This window comes from Herpailurus yagouaroundi, unplaced genomic scaffold (assembly GCF_014898765.1).
Source record: "Herpailurus yagouaroundi ecotype Mexico unplaced genomic scaffold, PumYag 193, whole genome shotgun sequence".
NCBI classification, from domain to species: Eukaryota; Metazoa; Chordata; class Mammalia; order Carnivora; family Felidae; genus Herpailurus; species Herpailurus yagouaroundi.
The window spans coordinates 8,919,423-8,938,705 of NW_024412424.1; the positions used below are offsets into that span (position 1 = coordinate 8,919,423).

The window sequence follows — 19,283 nt, forward strand, 5'->3', positions numbered from 1 at the left end:
AGCATCATCTGTTTTTATAATAGATTGACTCTAAAACCCAAAATATAACTCCATTAACAACATCTGACAAGAGCCCAAGCACTAATACTAATTCAACAGAAATGGCAAAAACTAAATAAAGCCCCTAGACCTCAATCTACCTTGCTTTTTTTTTAATTCAAATAGGAGAAAAAACAGTCTTTTGTAAACAATTTTACATTTTTAGAATGCTTTGTGAAAGCCATATATTCATCATGTTCTCTGCTTCTTTCATTAAAATTATTTTCATTAAAATTTCATTAAGAAACTCCCAACTACTCATTTTTTTCTGTGAAGGTGCTAAAAAGTCTCCTCACCCAATCCCATTCCCAAACTCTAAATGGACTGGACTTACTCTTTCCATGGCATCCTGGTTGTAGGACAGGTAATACAAGCACATGGATACACCAGTTGCAGCCATAGAAGGACGAGGAATTTCCAGTAATTTCTGTACTCCACCATGCGCAACAAACTCTGTGGCAAACTTGTTATGGAGCAGGAGAGATGCAAGGTGCTAAACAAAGAGGACACATGTTACTGTGGAAGGATCTAGAATAATCACAAAATCTTTTCACAAAACATTAAATCAAGCTGCTAAATAAAAGGAATCCTCTGAAATAGACAACCACTCCCTCACAACAGAAATAAAAACAGAGAAAACCCTCTATGGTATGTGAATTATATCTCAATAAAGCTGAGGGGGGAAAAAAACCTATTAAGATTTCCTAACATCCCCTTCTAACACCAAAGGTTTTCATAAAGGTGAAAAACAAGAAATGAAAAATACTGCCATAAACAATGACATAGTCCCACAACCATTTTATTATTACATAGCTTCCCTAAAGGATTTTTCTTAACCTTCCCATTTTAATCCTTTTAAATATAATCAGCTCTATGTTCTAGTTTTGGTTCAGTCACAGACATCATCTAATAAAATACCAAACTTTGTCTTTTTTTTTTTTAATTTTTTTTTTAATGTTATTACTTATTTTTGAAGGAGAGAGATAGAGCATCAGCGGGGGAGGAACAGAGAGGGAGACACAGAACTCGAAGCAGGCTCCAGGCTCCAAGCTGTCAGCACAGAGCCCGATGTGGGGCTCGAACTCACGACCGTGAGATCATGACCTGAGCTGAAGTCGGACGCTTAACGGACTGAGCCACCCAGACACCCCAAAATTTTGTATTCTTTTATACTGAACCTCATTATATATAACCCCAAATAACCATCTTCAACAAATTACCAAACTAGCAAATGTTTGGAACTTATCAGAATGCACTTTAAACAGATCTTTAAAAGCATGTTATCTTTCAAGTTTTGTTAACTTTCTGTTCAGTTCCCACTAGTCTCTCTGGGTAGACCTGGTCTTCTGGGCAATTTTAAAGGCAGGAAGTACAATGCAAGCAGCAGGCTACTTCATGACCTTCAACCCAGGCTAATGTGGACAGGGCCTCGGAAGAACTAGAGCTCCCCCTCGTGTTTCTCGTGCCAAGGTGTCTTCCAGATGGTGAAGCAGGCACAAAGTAGAGACAAAACAGACTGGAAAGTATGTAACTTGATACAAATCTTGCCAGGGTTAATGGCAAAAACAACAGGTATGTACCTTCTTCAGAAGTTCTCTCAACACCCAGATTCAGACTAATCCTCACATGTAATTCAAATCTCTTACCTCTTTACTCTTTTTGTCTGTTATCCAAGTCTGTCCTCCAAGTAGCTAAACCACATATGGTTCCCTGCCAACCCTTAGAAAGTGGCATGTAGTTTTTCTCACGTCCCTACCATAAAGTGGCAGTTCCACTGCCAGGATAGGCAGAAAAGAGAGTAATAAGCAGGTTCAACCTTACCAATACAAAGCCTATAACCTAGATCACTTTGCTCATGTAAGCAAAGATTCTACTTTCTCTCCTTATATTGTATCTCCGTATAAGGTCTGGTTCTTCAAATGACTACATTTTAACCCATTTTTATTTTAACTTCAACACCTATCCCCCTCTCCTATACAACTGAACCTTCCTTTTGAACAAGAGTACACATCTTTCTACATTATTTCCCTGTAAGAAAGATCTCTTGCAACTTTTCCCTGTTCACCCTTATTTCATTTTCTTTAATCCCCTATGACTCTGCATGGAAATAGTTGAATAACAATATCCATTATAATTCCTCATACATAACCTATGGAAATAGCAACTGCCCAAATCCCCTCTTCCACTATATCCTGGTTCAGGACAGGATGCTGCATCTGAAAGCAAGACCTTTGGACTAGAGAGAACTCTGACCTCTAGCTGCATTCCAATGTTCAAAGTATAATGAATTTACACACACACACACACACACACACACACACACACACACACACTACATCCACACACAGGGATATGTTATACAGGGTATGTCTGACCTCCTCCAAGTTTAAAATTTCTGGCATCTGAAAGGCAACTTTCCTCACCTCCATTTCATTTCAATATACTCTGGAACTCTGCTGTCCAATGCAGTAATCATTGGCCACACGAGACTAATTAAGATAAAAAATTCAATGCCTCAGTGACACTAGCTACATGTTAAGTGCTCATACAGCTAGTAGCCACTGTATTGAAAAGCAGAGACATAGAAAATTTCCACCATTACTAAAACTTTTTAAAAATTTTTTTCATGTTTATTTTTGAGAGAGAGAGAGAGAGAGAGAGAGAGAGACTCACACAGAGTACGAGTGGGGGAGGGGCAAAGAGCGAGGGTGACACAGAATCTGAAGCAGGCTCCTGGCTCTGAGCTGTCAGCACAGAACCTGACATGGGGCTCGAACTCACAAGCTGTGAGATCATGACCTGAGCTGAAGTCGGATGCTTAACCGACTGAGCCTCCCAGGCGCCCCTCCACCATTACTGAAACTTCTATTGGATAGCATAGCTCTAGAATATCAAAAATAAAGTTGTTTCTTTCTTTCTTTCTTTTTTTTTTTTTTTTTTTTTTCCTTAAAGTTGTAACTTTAAAGAGCCAGAAAGAGCATCACTTCTTTTTTCAGAGGTCTTTTCTGGAAATGTTTCTCAGGAAGAAGACAATACTCCTTCCTTTGTGCCCCATACTTTTTCCACAACATCTATAATATCTAAAAGAAATCATAGGCTTACATGACTGTCTTAACCAAACTATAAAGATTTGATTTACCTAATAGTGTAAACATCACAGAAAGGTACTCTGTTCATTAGTTACCTATTGAGTAGAATTGTATGATAGCCACAATGTTATTCATTCAATTTATCTCTCTCCATTCAGATTACTTGAATAAGTATGAATTTCATGGGCTAGCTAACCTGCCCTCCCCTATTTAGTGCCTCTGCAACCTAGGAAGTCACTTACCTCTACTGAATTTAGGCCTGCCTCTACTTCTTTACTCATTTTCCAATTCACATTTTGTTTACTCTAGATAAGCTAACATCATACGCTATGTAAATAATGAAGAATTCAGAAAAAGTAATGTTGCCTGACAGAGAATATTTAAAAAGTAGGATATAAGGTACTATACACATAGTTTTCCACTCCTATGCAGCAAAAATAACTGAGGCCGTCCCCAGATCTAGATCCACTTTCTACTATTCAACCCTGTAGGACAGACTCCTGAATTTCTGTGAAACCACTTAGTAAGTAAGCCTCATCTCTTCTACAAAAATAAGAAATTTTCAATTGTTACTATTTTGACACCTCTGGCAATGAAAATGCCCTGAGCAATAAAACTCAGAGATGCTATACACCAAAACACACGGGTACATCCATGTCAATAAAACACTCAGTACCTAACATTTTCAAGAATTTTACCCCAAGTGGGGCACCTGGCTGACCCAATCAGTGGAGTGCACGACTCTTGACCTCAAGGTTGTGAGTTTGAGCCCCATGTGAGGTGTACAGATTACTTAGAAAAAAAAATCTTAAAAAATTTTTTTTACCTTGAGTGCCTCAAATGTAAGCAGGACATCATTAGTCTGTTTCAGGTCAATATAGAACATCATTAATTCCCGTGATCCAAGTTGCATGAATATGGGAAGTAACTGAAATGAAAACAAAAATAAATCTTAACACTGGGTTTATTTTCACTTATTTCCTGTTCCATTATGAAGACAAAAGATTTTTAAAAAATGAGGTACCCCCCACCACTCCCTTATAAACATACAAACCCACTTTTATCAAATAGACCTACATCTGAAGTGACCTAAGACTTTACCAGTGGCATAAGACTTCACCAGTTTGAGGCAAAGACTTTTCTGTATTAGAGTAAAAACACCTCAGAGTATAAAATGCTACCTAAAATATCTCAGAAATAAGCACTAGTCCCAAAGTGTGAACAGCATTCTTCCCAATAAGCTTACCTCCTGATATTCTCCTAGGGGGGTCAAATACTGGAGAATGAGTCGCTGCTCAATAGCAGGAGTCATAGGATAAAGAGTATAATTGGTGCCAATCACCCAAGGGGACATTTCTGACCAGCTGCTATTAGATAGCTCAACAAACATACGATCTGGATCAGATGCTGAGAAACCCAACTTCTGCTTGGCCTTCCTAAAACTCTCTCTGTCACCCTGTTTTGCTGACTTGTTTTTCCTCAATCCTCCCTCATCAGGTTTGGCTGCTGAGTTCACTCTACTACTAGTCTTGTGGCCTGAATCAAGATGAAAGGAAATCTCCATGTCCCCAGAGGCTTCCTCTTGTTCACCATCCACTACATCTACAGCCATGTCGCCATAGTCCATATCCACAGCTTCTTCATCCAGAGGCAAAAGGGGTTCAGAGGAGAGCTTTCGCGGGCTGGGACGCTTGTTTTCCTGCCGCAAAGCCACTTCCTGAAGTTGTAGCTCCCTCAGTCTTCGAAGTACTATTGCCACCTATCAACAGATATTGGAATAAAAGGCCTTATTTCTTCTGCATCTTAATTTAAATGAGTCTTAATAAATAATTCTTATTTCCATTTAAGGAGAAGTAGATCCTCATGCAGTTATTTCAGTATCTGGAAATGGCAAAGATTTGATAAATATTTTGACCTAATTTCTACAGCTTAATGAAATAAACAGCTAGAACTCTCATTCCTCATAAAATTTCCCAGAGAACCCAAACCACATTTGCACATCAGACATCATTCATAGCTGATCTATCTGGATCAAGATGGGCTGGACCATCACACCTGAAGAGGCAGACACTAGACATATTCATGATTTTAAAAAAATGTCCAGGGGCGCCTGGGTGGCTCAGTCGGTTGAGCGACTGACTTCGGCTCAGGTCATGATCTCACAATTTGTGAGTTCAAGCCCTGCGTCGGGCTCTGTGCTGAGAGCTCAGAGCCTGGAGCCTGCTTCGGATTCTGTGTCTCCCTCTCTCTCTCTGTCCCTCCCCCACTCATGCTCTCTGTCTCAGAAATAAACATTAAAAAAAAAAAGTCTGAAAACATGAAGGTTTCTTAAACTTATATCTGTTGTAAATTGCATTGTTAGATATTGCCATCTACATAATTATACAATCTATTTTTCAAGTTCACTACTTTTTCATGTTTTAAGTACTTATTTTATTTTTTGTTTTATTTATTTTTGAGAGAGAAAGACAGGGTGCAAGCAGGGGAGGGGCAGACAGAGTGGGAGACACAGAATCTGAAGCAGGCTCCAGGCTCTGAGCTGTTAGCACAGAGCCCAATGTGGGTCTCTAACCCATGGAACATGAGATCAGGATGTGAGCCAAAGTCAGACACTCAACCAAAGGCACCCCTTAAGTACTTATTTTTTGAGCCAACACTAAAATATAGCATTATGCTTAGTTTAAAAAAAAAAAAAAGAAATTATGCCTGCAATTTACTTCGAACTACATAAAAAAAAAGGATGGTGGATGAATAAAAGAAAAGGTGGATGGATGGATGGGTATGCATGGGTATAGTAAAATGTTCACAAACAATTTAAGTGGTATGTACACAGCTGTTCTCTGTAAAATTTTATTTTGCTGTATGTTTGAAAATTTTCATAATCCAAATGTTGGGAAAATAAAGAGAATGCTTCTATTCTTTATCCAGTATAAACGATCATGATCCTTGATAAGATGAAAAATGGCTATTTTCAAGTTAAAAAAAGTAAAATCAAAACTATTATGAAAAGTAATTTTGAGGGGTGCCTGGGTGGCTCAGTCAGTTAAGCATCCAACTCCTGATCTTGGCTCAGGTCATGATCTCACAGTCTGTGAGATCAAGCCCCGCATCGGGCTCTGCACAGACAGCACAGAGCCCGCATGGGATTCTCTCTCTCCCTCTCTGCCCCTCCCCAGCTCGCTCTTTCTCTCAGAATACACAGACTTAAAAAAAAAAAGTTATCTTGAAATGTCAAAATTATAGCTATATTCCAGTACCATATAACGAATAAGATCTACCTTTTCGAGTTCAGGTAGTAAGGAAAGAACTTGTGAATACTCTCCCACCTTATACAAAAAGTAATTCTAACATAGTCCTTACCAGCTGTGAATTCTCATCCCTATAGTTGGCAGCAATGTCTTGATTCTCCATAGCACCTCCTAACAGTCCAGTAGAATACGTCCTCAATGGCTGATCAGCCTCTCGGGCCCATTTGAAAAGATTCTCAACAATTCCCTCCTATAGTAAAGGAAATGAAATAGTACAATTCAGCAAAGACCATTTTCATAATTAAAGACATAAGCAAAGATTTTAGTCTTATGAAAGAATCTCTTAATAAGATATTTCAATGCTGCTCATAAATTTAAAAATGCAAGTAAAGTGTCTAAGTGGATTAAAATATCTGTGCATCTGTGAAATAGATTCCTATCTAGTCACTGAAATTCAAGCTAAAGATCAATAATCACATAACAGTCTTACCTTAGATGTTTGAGACCCAAAATATTCCATGACCAAGTGGGAAGCACTAAAACTTCTATATTCTTTGAAGTTCACAATGCACAATTAACATTACTAATGAGAAGCTATCCATCAAAGTACTTAACACCACATATCCCAAACTCATTTTTCACTAGTTTTTATTATGAAATAGTACACATAAACATGCATACTCCAGGGGCAACTGAGTGGCTCAGTCAGTTAAGCACCTGACTTCAGCTCAGGTCATGATCTCATGGTTTGTGGGTTTGAGCCCCGCATCGGGCTCTATGCTGATAGCTCAGAGCCTGGAGCCTGCTTTGGATTCTGTGTCTCCCTCTCTCTCTGCTCCTTCTCGACACGCGCACGCTCTCTCTCTCTCAAAAATAAATAAAACGTTAAAAACAATTTTTTAATTAAAAAAACATGTATAGTCCAAAGAAAATGAAAATCACCCATGATCTACTTGATAGAGATCTTCCATGTGTTCCTCCTTATACCACCTGGTCCTCTCTTCCCAAAAGGTACCCATGTTACTAAATTTTAACAATTTTCTCATTAAATTTGTTAAAGTTATATGCTTTGAACTGTATAAACCACATGATACTGCATTTTTCTGCAAGTTATTATTCACCATTATGTTCTTTACATTCACCTATATTTTTACATGTAATTGTCACAAATAGCATTCAACATAAGACAGACTTTAGACACAATTATTAACTTCTATCAACCTTATGTGATTAGGTAAGTATTTACTGAAAAGGAAACTGAGTCACAATAAGGTGAAGTAACATTAAGTGAAAGCTGGGGTCTGATCCCAGGCAGTTGACCTCCAGATGTTCTTCACCTCCATATTTTGCTGCTATTTTGTTGGCTTAAAAACCACAACTCTGTGAGTCTGAGCCCCACAAGAGGGCTCTGTGCTGACAGCTCAGAGTCTGGAGCCTGCTTCAGATTCTGTGTCTCCCTCTCTCTCTGCCCCTCCCCTACTCGTGCTCTCTCTCACTCTCAAAAATAAACATAAAAAAAAAATCTTTAAATAAAAAACCAAAAAAAAAAAAAAAACAGAAAAAAACCAACTATTTTTGTGCAAGCCTATCCATAGCTATCCACAGAGCAGACATCTAGGATCAGAACTACTAAATCAGGGGGCACCTGGGTGGCTAAGTCAGTTAAGCATCTGACTCCAGCTCAGGTCATGAACTCACAGTTCGTGAGTTCGAACACCAAGTGCTAACAGCACAGAACCTGCAGCCTGCTTCAGATTCTATGTCTTCCTCTCTCTCTGCCCCTCCCCCGCTTGCACTGTCTGTCTGTCTCTCTCTCTCTCTCTCTCTAAAGTAAATAAACATTAAAAAAAAAAATAAACTACTAAACAGGGGCGCCTGGGTGGCTCAGTTGGTTAAGTGTCCAACTTCGGCTCAGGTCATGATCTCACGGTCTGTGAGTTCGAGCCCCGCATCAGGCTATCTACTGTCAGCACAGAGGCGGTTTCGAATCCTCTATCCTCCTCTATCTCTGCCCCTCCCTCACATGCGCACACTCTCTCTTTCTCAAAAATAATTAAAAAAAAAGAAAACTACTGCATCATGGATGTAGGATGTGTGCATGCTCAACTTTACCAGAGAATGCCAGGCTATTTTCCAAAGTGACTGCAACAATTCACATTTCCACCAACAGTGAATACTTTTTTTCTACATCTCTGTCAACACTTGACCACAGTCATACTTTTCACCTTCTGTAGTCTGGTGGGTATAAAAACAGCACTGCATATAATTTGAATTCATCATTATTAATGAGGTTCAGCATTTTTTCATTCCTGTTGACCATTTAGGCTTCCATTTCTGTGAAACACACAGATTTTACAAGTGTTTTATGATAAACACAAGTTCATAATTTTTATGTAATCATACTCAACAGTATTTTCTTTTAAATTTTGTGCACTTTGGGGCACCTGGGTGGCTCAGTCGGTTAAGAGTCCGACTCTTGGTTTCGGCTCAGGTCATGATCTCACAGTGTGTGAGTTCAAGCCCCGCGTCGGGCTCTGTGCTGACAGCACAGAGCCTGCTTGGGATTCTCTCTCCCTCTCTCTGCCCCTCCCCCACTCACTCTCTCTGTCTCTCTCTCAAAAATAAATAAATAAAACTTAAAAAAAATTTAAAAAAATAATAAAAAAAATAAATTTTGTGCACTTTGTATCTTAAATTCTTCCCTAAGGTCATGGAGTCATTATCCCATATATTTCTAAACATTTTAACCTCTTTTCAAAAAATTAACACTCTGAAAAACACATGCTGAGAAATTTTGTTTTAAAATATTGACATGAGGGGTTCCTGGGTGACTCAGCCAGTTGAGCTTCAACTTTGGCTCAGGTCATGATCCCACAGCTGGTGAGTTCAAGACCTGTATCCAGCTCTGTGCTGACAGCTCAGAACCTGGAGACTGCTTCAGATTCTGTGTCTCCCTCTCTCTCTCTCTGCCCCTCCCCTGTTCATTTTCTCTCTCTCTCAAAAAAAAAATTAATGAAAACATTAAACTTTTTCAAAAAAAAATATATTGACATGAGAAGTGCCTAGGTGGCTCAGTCAGTTAAGTGTCTGACTCTTTGTTTCAGCTCAGATCATGGTATCACGATTCTATCTTCAGCTGTGTCTAAACTTCACTCTAATTCATCTACTATGTTTTTAAATTCAATAACTGTAAACTTTATACACACTAGCTCTCTGTTTCCTTTCCCAAATGGCCATTTTTCTCCCATGGTCTTGGACTTTTGTTAAGAATTTAGATTCTTTTTTTTTTTTTTTACATATCCAATAATTTTGAACCTTTTAAACCATTCTTAAGTGTACAATTCAGTGTGATTAAGTACATTTACAATGTTGCATAACCATCACCACTATGTTTTTCCAAAACTTATTATCCCAAACAGAAACTCTGTACCCCCACTTTCAATAATAGATAGAACAACCAAACATAAGATCAGTAAGGAAACATAAGAGTTGAACACTATAAACCAATTACACCTAACAGACACACAGAGAATACTCCACCCAACAAGACCAGAATATACATTCTTCTTAAGTACACATGGATCATTTTCCAGGATAGACCATGTTAGGCAACAACAGGGTTAATAAATTAAGAAGAATAAACTCTTACAAAGAATTTTTTCCAATCACATTGAAATTAAATCAGAAATCAACAACCTAAGGAAAACTGGATAATTCATATGTGGAAAGTAATACACTTTTAAATAACCCAGGGGTCAAAGTCGTCACAGGGAAATTAGAAATACCTTGAGATGAATGCATACCAAAATTTGTGGGAGGTGTCACAAGCATTGCTAAGAGGGAAATTCATGGCTGCAAACATACATACAATTAAAAAAAAAATGGATCTCAAATCCCTAATAACCTAACTGTACACTTTAAGAACTAGAAAAAGAGCAAACAAAACCCAAAGGTAATAGAAGCAGATAATAAAGATTAGAGTGAAGATAAGTAAAACAGCAAATAAAAAAATACAGAAAATGAAACCAAAAGTTGTTTCTTTGAAAAGATCCAACAATATTGACAAATCTTGAACAAGACCCAAAGAAATTTAAAAAATAAAAATAAAAAAGACTCACATTACTCTCAAAACTGAAAGAGAGGAATGCCTGGGTGGCTCAGTCAGTTAGGCATCCAACTCTTAAGTTTCAGCTCAGGTCATGATCTCAAGGTTCAGGAGTTCAAGCCCCACATCAGGCTCTGTGCTGACAGTGTAGAGCCTGCTTAGGATTCTCTCTCTCCCTCTCTCTCTGCTCCTCCCACTCTCTTTCTCTCTCTTCCTCAAAATAAACAAACTTAAAAAACAAAATTTAAAAATACAAACAAAAGTTTGTACCAATCTTACTACCAATCTTGCAGAAATAAAAACAACATATAAAACACTATAAACAATTATATACCAACAAAATGAATAACTTAGGTAAAATGACAAAATGGACAAATTCCTAGATACACAATCTACCAAAACTGATTCATAAAGAAAAACTGATTAAGACCTAAGTAGTAAGGAGACTGAATCAGTCATCAAAAATCTCCCAAAATAGAAAAACTCAGGACCAGATGAATTCATTGGTGAATTGGACACTAAACATTTAAAGAATACCAATCTTTCTCAAACTCTTCCAAAAAATAAAGGAACACTTCAAACTCATTCCATGAGGCCAGCGTTATCCTGATGCCAAAGACACTATAAGAAAACTATAGAACAATATCCCTTATGAATACTGATACAAAAAAACCTCAATAAAATACCACAGCAGCACACTAACAGGACTATACACCATGATCAATGAATGGATTTATCCAGGAATGCAAGTATAGTTCAACATACAAAAATCAATCTAGTATACCAAACTACACACAATAAAATGAGTATGAAATTACTGTGAATTAATGGAAAACCATCTGACCATCTCAACTGATACAAAAAGAATCTGCCAAAAATCAACACACTTTCATTAAAATACTTAATAAATTAGGAATAGAAGGAAACCTCCTTAATATCATAAAAGCCAGTTATGAAAAATCCACACACTCAACATTATACTCAACAATCAAAAAGACTAACAGACTTTCTCCCTAACATCAAGAACAAGACAGAGGCGCCTGAGTGGTTCAGCTGATTAAGCATCCGACTTTGGCTGAGGTCCATGGGTGTCCAGCTCTGTGCTGACAGCTCAGAGCCTGGAGCCTGCTTCAGATTCTGTCTCCCTCTCTCTCTGCCCTTCCCCTGCTCATGAGTGCACACATGCTCTCTCTCAAAAATAAGCACTAAAAACAATTTTAGAAAAAAAAGAACAAGACAAAGATGTCTGCTTTCACCACTTCTATTCAACATAGTAAGTTGTAGCCAGAACTGGACAAGAAAAAGAAATTAAAGGCATTTATGTTGGAAAAGAAGAAATAAAATTATCTCTATTCACAGATGACATGATATTTTATGTAAAAAACTAAGATTCCACACACAATGTTAGAATAAATGAATTCAACAAAGTTACAGCATACAAAATCAGTTACATTTCTCTTTTTTTTTAATGTTTATTTTTGAGAGAGCATGAGCAGGGGAGGGGCAGAGAGAGAGGGAGACACAGAATCCAAAGCAGGCTCCAGGCTCTGAGCCGTCAGCACAAAGTCCAACATGGGGCTCGAATCCACAAGCTGTGAGATCCCTGAGCCGAAGTCGGACACTCAACCAAATGAGTCACCCAGGTGCCCCATCAGTTGCATTTCTATACACTAGTAATGAAAAATCCAAAAAGAAAACACATCCAGTCATTTAAAAGGGACTTCCTAATATCTTTCAGATATCTGTTCTATTTGATTCTTCTCTTTATTTTTATTGTTAATTCCTAGTCCTGAAAAATTATTTCCTGGTGTATTTTGTAATGTTTTTGTGAACTCACTTCACCTGGAAATTGCTGTTCTCTGAAATCCATTATAGCCTGGATTATGAGAGCTTCCCCCAAGAGTAATTTTACATTTGCTTTTGTCAGACACTCAAGGAATATGGTTAGTTCAGGACAATTATTTTGTTAACTTCTTGACTTTGGGGTTCCTATTCATATGGCAGAAATTTCAAACATACACCAAAATAAAGGTTGTGCCCAGGGTGTCTCAGAGATTTATCCACCCCTACCCCACACCCTCACCCCCTGCCATCAGAGTGGAGTCACAGACTGAGAAACCAGTCATCTTCCATGGCAGTAGGCAGATACTTCTCTTTTGCACTGTTTCACTGAAGGTCCTTTGGGAGTACTGGTTTTACACAGGGGTCGAGGTCCCAGTTCCAACTGTTCAGCCAAGGTTTTATCTCCTGTCCTCAACTACCACTTTGTTTTTACAGTTACCTCTGGCACCTAGGGATTTCTCTAAGAGTTTATTGCAATTTACCTGGAATCTGTGTGTGCATGCAATACGAAAGTTTCCAAGTTATCCTGGATAGATCTGGGTCTCCTCCCTTCTTTCTTAAAACCATTTTTTTCGGGGCGCCTGGGTGGCGCAGTCGGTTAAGCGTCCGACTTCAACCAGGTCACGATCTCACGGTCCGTGAGTTCGAGCCCCGCGTCGGGCTCTGGGCTGATGGCTCAGAGCCTGGAGACTGTTTCCGATTCTGTGTCTCCCTCTCTCTCTGCCCCTCGCCCGTTCATGCTCTGTCTCTCTCTGTCCCAAAAATAAATAAACGTTGGAAAAAAAAAAACCATTTTTTTCCCTCTCAGCTTCTGAAAGGTCATATATTCATGGTTTTCTTCCTACCTCACAGGATGCTGTGACGATTAATACATGATGCAAAACAAATGCTTAGCACAGGGCTAGCACTTAATAAATGGTACCCATCCACCTATTAAATGATCTCATGGACACTTTTTCTTAAAGCACCTATTAACATTTTAAAGGAATCTTAATGTTCCAGAATATAAAATCTGAGAAACACTCACTTACAGATTATACTTTCTGAGACCTCAGTCTCTCAGATTTTATCCCTCCCACCTCCAATAATTTAAGGACAACCTCAAAGAGAAAAACATCAAAACAATACTTAAAAAATAAGTCCCTAGAGGCACCTGGGTGGCTCAGTCCATTAATCATCCAACTTCGGCTCGGGTCATGATCTAGTGGTCCATGGGTCCAAGCCCTGCATCAGGCTCTGTGCTAACAGCTCAGAGCCTGAAGCCTGCTTCGGATTCTGTGTCTCCCCTTCTCCCTCTGCCCCTCCCCTGCTTGCGTTGTCTCTCTCTCAAAAACAAACATTAAAAAAATTTTTTTAATAAAAATTTAAAAATTTTTTTAAAAAGTCCCTAAAAGTCCTGACCTGACTTAACACTGACAAACTTAACCATAGGAAAAACCTAGTACAGGAACACCTTGGTAGCTCAGTGGGTTGAACATTCAACTCTTGATTTTGGCTCAGGTCATGATCCCAGGATCACGGTATCAGGCCCCACATTGGGCTCCACACTGAGCATGGAGCCTGTTTAAGATTCTCTTTCCCTCTCCCTCTGTCTCTCCCCTGCCTGCATGTGTACACGACCTCACACGCGCTCTCTCTTAAAAGAAAAGAAAAAACAGGGCGCCTGGGTGGCTCAGTCGGTTGAGCATCCAACTTCGGCTTAGGTCATGATCTTGCATTTCATGAGTTCAAGCCCCACATCGAACTCTGTGCTGACAGCTCGAAGCCTGGAGCCTGCTTCGGATTCTATGTCTCCCCCTCTCTCTGCCCCTCCCCTGCTTGTGCTGTCTCTCTGTCTCTCAAAAAAAGGAATAAATGTTAAAAAAAAAAAAAAAACCTATTACATAAATAATATTAAAGTGCTCAGTTCTGTAACACACTTAATATAATGAAGAAAACTACAGTCAAATAATTGTAAATAAAATGTAAAAGCTATTTCACTATCTCTGAAAGTACAAATAAGCAACTTTTAAAAAAAATAGTGGCTAAAATAGAATCAATTTAGTGAAATATCAGAATGTATCACACAAAGAGTAAACAATGTTCAAAAAACTTCTTTTTCATATACTTACTGTATGTACTGGGTTGCAATGTAAAAACATGTTACTACAGTTCACAAAGTTTAAGAAATACTGCTGTAAAGCAGAGTCTGAACCAGAGCTTTGTAAAACACCAGTAGCCCATCTTTCCAAAAATAATGATCTCTAACTCATTAATTTACAAGTTATAATTGTATTTTAAAGTAAAATATTGATTCACACCAAAAAATTTGCATAGGATACTTCTGAAGGATAAAGATCATCATGTAATCCAACATTAAGGCCTCACAATCTCAAAGAAGTTTGTAATCTGTGCTCTAGGACACTGGATTCAAAGCTATGTTATTTCCTATCTAACATATGATTTTGCTTTAATAATTCACTTCTCTCACCAGAAATGAGTTATTATGAAACAAATTTTATTACTCAAAAAAATCCCTCAGTGTTTCTGACATCCAAAGGGTATTTACTTCATTCTAAATATACAATGATGCAACTACCAAGAACCAGAGATGACTGTCCTACAATGACAACCAGGACACTTTTACAAAGCACTGTAAAATCATCTATAGTCTTCTACAAATCTTGCATATACAAATACACTGGTATAAATGCTTCATTTGTCATCTTGGTTTTCAAAAGAATACATATTAAGGGGCGGCTGGATGGCTCAGCTGGTTAAGTGCCCAACTCTTGCTTTCAGCTCAGGTCAATCTCATAGCTTGTGGGATCGAGCCCGAGCCCCACCCCCACCCCCACTCAGGCTCTGTGCTTACAGCTCGGAGACTGCTTAGGATTGTCTCTCTCCCTCTTCCTCTCTGCCCCTCCCCTGGTCACGCACATGCTCTCTCTCTCAAAATAAATAAACATTTAATAAAAAATGCATATTAAAATATTTCTGACAAGTATATAGATGTTTTTGGTCTCCCACAATCATAACTAATTGGAGATTTTTAAAACTTGTCTGTATACAATGTGCAAATTACAACATTAATTACAATGCTATTCTCTACGATACCTTACGTGATACAATTGTGTAACAATTTCCTTAAAAGTTAAATGATGGGGAACTTGAGTGGCTCAGTCAGTTAAGTGTCCAACTCTTGATCTGGCTCAGGTCATGATCTCACCATTTGTGAATTCAAGCCCCATGTCAGAGTTGTCAGCACAGAGCCTACTTGGGATTCTCTCTCCCTCTCTCTGCCCCTCCCCGCTTGCACACACACTCTCTCGCTCAAAAAAAGAAAAATAAACTTTTAAAAAAGTTAAATGAAAATCTATTTCCAGATCTTTCATTTGGTTTCTACATTTAACTACACTAAGACCTCCAGATTATTTCAGAACATTAAATATTAATATCTTTGAGAAAAAGAAAATTATGTGACATACCCAATTCACACTGCAAATTCTTAATGCTGAGAACAAAATATCTGTATTACTTCTAAAAATAGAGCAACAAATTTTTGACATTTGAAGTATATACACACACTCACTATCACAGTCACTATCAAATTACCACTTTCTGGTCTTCATAGTACTTATCCTTATTTGAAATTATCAGTTTATTTGTATGTGCCCTCCCAAATACATTATGTGAAATCTTCCATCTTGCTGACAAAAGTATTATCAACACCCACCATAAGACACAGCACAAAACAGATCTTCAAATATTAATGAAATATTAAATACTACCCCCAAAAAATTAAAAAAAATAAATAAATAACACAAGAATAGAATGGGTTTCCTCAAAGTAGAAAAGTCCTTCCTCACTAAGGAAGACAACTCATGAAGAATAAGAGTTTGGATAATATCATAAATCCATTCTAAACACATACAATCTTAACCAGGGCGCCTGGATGGCTCAGTCAGTTAAGCATCTGGCTTCGGCTCAGGTCATGATGTCACGGTTCATGTGTTCAAGCCCCACGTCAGGCTCTGCTGACAGCTCAGAGTCTGGAGACTGTTACAGATTCTGTGTCTCCCTCTCCCTCTGCCCCTCCCGGACTTGTGTTCTATCTCTCTCAAAATAAACATTAAAAAAAAAATTTTGGGGGCGCCTGGGTGGCTCAGTCGGTTAAGCGTCCGACTTCGGCTCAGGTCATGATCTCACGGTCCATGAGTTCGAGCCCCGTGTCGGGCTCTGTGCTGACAGCTCAGAACCTGGAGCCTGCTTCAGATTCTGTGTCCCCCTCTCTCTCTGACCCTCCCCCATTCATGCTCTGTCTCTCTCTGTCTCAAAAATAAACATTAAAAAAAAAAATTTTTTTTTATTTTTTTTAACATACAATCTTAAGACTTAAGATATACTATAGCACCTAAGCAGTAAGTACTCATGAAAACAATTACTCTTATATTTTTATTGATTTCTTATATTTCTATAACATTATTGTTATAAAAATGCGTAACAATTATCTTAACATAGACAAATCAAACAGATCAACATTCAATTTAAAAATAAAATGACTTTTCTTTTTAGTAAGTACCTTTTCTTGAAAGACAACAGCAGTTTCTAGCCCTGGCATGATGTCCAATAAAAGTCTGCAAGCTGCAGTGTTCAAAGGGGGCTCTCGGCTTGTCATCACATATGCATTCACCAGCTGTAAAAAAACAGAGGAATACTTTTCATCTGAAATTCAACCCAGGCAAATTAATGAAGTCTAATAAACTCAATACATTCCCATCATTTCCCTAAGAGGTATTTAAGAAGATTATACCTAACAATTACTAATTAAACCCTTAATTATTATAACCCACTGAGCCATGATGGGATCATATATTTCTTCTGCAGCTTTAATGTCAAATCCTCCCAAAAGAACAAATCAGCAACCACAGAAATTAAAGCTCAAAGAATATCAAGAAGGGGGGCCTGGGTGGCTCAGTCAGTCAGTTAAGCATCTGACTCCTGATTTCAAATCAGGTCATGATCTCATGGTCCTGAGATGGAGGCCATGTTAGGCTCCAAGCTGGGTATGGAGCCTGCTTAAGATTCTCTCTCTCTCCCTCACCCTCTGCCACTCCCCCATTTGGGCACATGCATTCTCTCTCAAAAAAGAGTATCCAGAAGAAATCACTCCCTATTCTTTTTTTAACCCCTATTCTTACATACACTTTTTCAGAAGGATAAAGCAGGGCAAGACAACCAACCCCCTCCAGATTTTTGACAATAGTTAACGAAAAACTTGAATTTTGTACTTCTACTATAAATACATTTAATATTATATACAAATTATAAACATATATAAATGCGTTAATAAAATTTCCTTCTAGTACTCAAATATTATTGAATCTCTACTACTAAGTGGCACTGTATTCCGTGCTGGGTATACAACAGTGAATAAGATGTAGTGCCACCATCAAAGGGTTCATAATCCAACAGAAGTGACAGTTGGAAAAACAAATATCATGAGTATACGATGCTACAGAAGTCTGTAGGAGGTCACACAACCCCTGCAGAGGAATCAGAGAAAGGCTTAGAGGGGGAGGGATTTCAAGCTAGAATGTAAAGGACAAGTAGGAGTACTAAGGAAGAGTGGGGAGGAGAGGCGAGACAAAGGGCAAGAATTTAAAATTAAAAGAACAATGGAAACCAATTTGACAATAAATTTCATATATTAAAAAAAATAAATAAATAAATAAAAATAAAATTAAAAGAACAAAAGCCAGAGAGATTGGGTTTATAAACTGAGGAATTTAAAATTCATCTTGAGGCCAATGGGAAGCCACTAATAGATTACAAGCAAGAGGATGCCATGATCACTTTTGACATTTTAGAAAAATTTCTGGGCTATAAAGTGAAGAATAGGTTGGAAGAGAACAAGATGAGAAATCAGTTAAGAGGTTATTACGATCACCGAGAGAGATGGTAATGGCTAAACTAAGGTCTGGCAACAAGGACATAAAGAAATGGAGGGATTTATGAAGTTAAATGAAAAGGAATGATAAGACCTGTAAGTTTAACTGAATAAGAGAACTTGGAAAAATAAAGTTGTCTAACTGGCTAGACAAGGACATCATTACTGAGCTAGAGAACAAGAGAAACAGACTATACAGCACACAATTAGACAGGTGGAATTCAAGGTGCCTGTGGGAATATCCAAGTGGGGATATCTAGAGGACAGCTCAACATTTCCAGAGAAGCAGAGAAGAGACACTGGTGATCAAGAAATAAATTGGAGTTAATACAATACAGAGAATAATAGTTAATACAGTACAGATAATAATAATAGTACTTACTGAGCCCTCATGTACCAAGTTCTGTGCTAAGTACTTTTTTTTTTTTTTTCTTTTTTAGCATATGTGCTGCCGAAGCGAGCACGGCACTTTTCATGACTCATTTCATTCAAAGGTTACAAAAATATTTTAAAGGGAAGATCATCCCTATTTTATAGATTAGGAAAATAAAGCTTGGAGAAAATGAAGTTTGGAGAGGCTTAAGTTGCCTCAAGATCAAACTGCCAGTGAACAGTGAAGTTCCATTTAAACCCAAAATATGGACCCCAAAGCCCATGCTCTCAAGGATCATGCAATTTGGCCTCCAAAAACAAACCTAACAGCTACAACTTACTGAATAATTACTATCTCAGGCCCTGTGAATGCTATATATATATTCCCCCCACCTCATTTATTTCTCAACAGCCCTGAGTTAGAGAAGGTAGTTTTGTCTCCCTCCACATGCCCAATGCACACACCACAGTGTCAGTGCAGAATCATGTCTCATACATACATCACTCTGAGTTTTCTATTCAGAAATTCAAGAAAACGTCTATATTCCCAAACTAAAAATCATCTTGCCCTAGGATGAGTACAGATGTCTTGGGAGTCCTTGCCATATTCAAACAATGAAAATACACACCAAAGAGAAAACACCTTGGCCACGACCAGG

General features: G+C 38.2%; 1 protein-coding gene across 10 annotated transcripts in view; it reads right to left on the reverse strand.

The window, feature by feature from the left end:
- The window catches only part of DCAF1 (DDB1 and CUL4 associated factor 1), an 89,389-nt gene that overhangs the window by 44,937 nt on the left and 25,169 nt on the right, over positions 1 to 19,283 (reverse strand). For all 10 annotated transcript variants that reach the window (XR_005781556.1, XR_005781554.1, XR_005781555.1 and 7 more), the window contains exons 5-9: positions 16,885 to 16,998; positions 6,489 to 6,626; positions 4,375 to 4,887; positions 3,955 to 4,056; positions 374 to 532 (exon numbers count right to left, since the gene is read on the reverse strand). Coding sequence is in view for 7 of the 10 variants with exons in the window: in XM_040445504.1 (XP_040301438.1) it covers positions 374 to 532; positions 3,955 to 4,056; positions 4,375 to 4,887; positions 6,489 to 6,626; positions 16,885 to 16,998 (1,026 nt within the window). In the remaining 3 variants the exon portion in view is untranslated. The remainder of the gene's footprint in view (positions 1 to 373; positions 533 to 3,954; positions 4,057 to 4,374; positions 4,888 to 6,488; positions 6,627 to 16,884; positions 16,999 to 19,283) is intronic.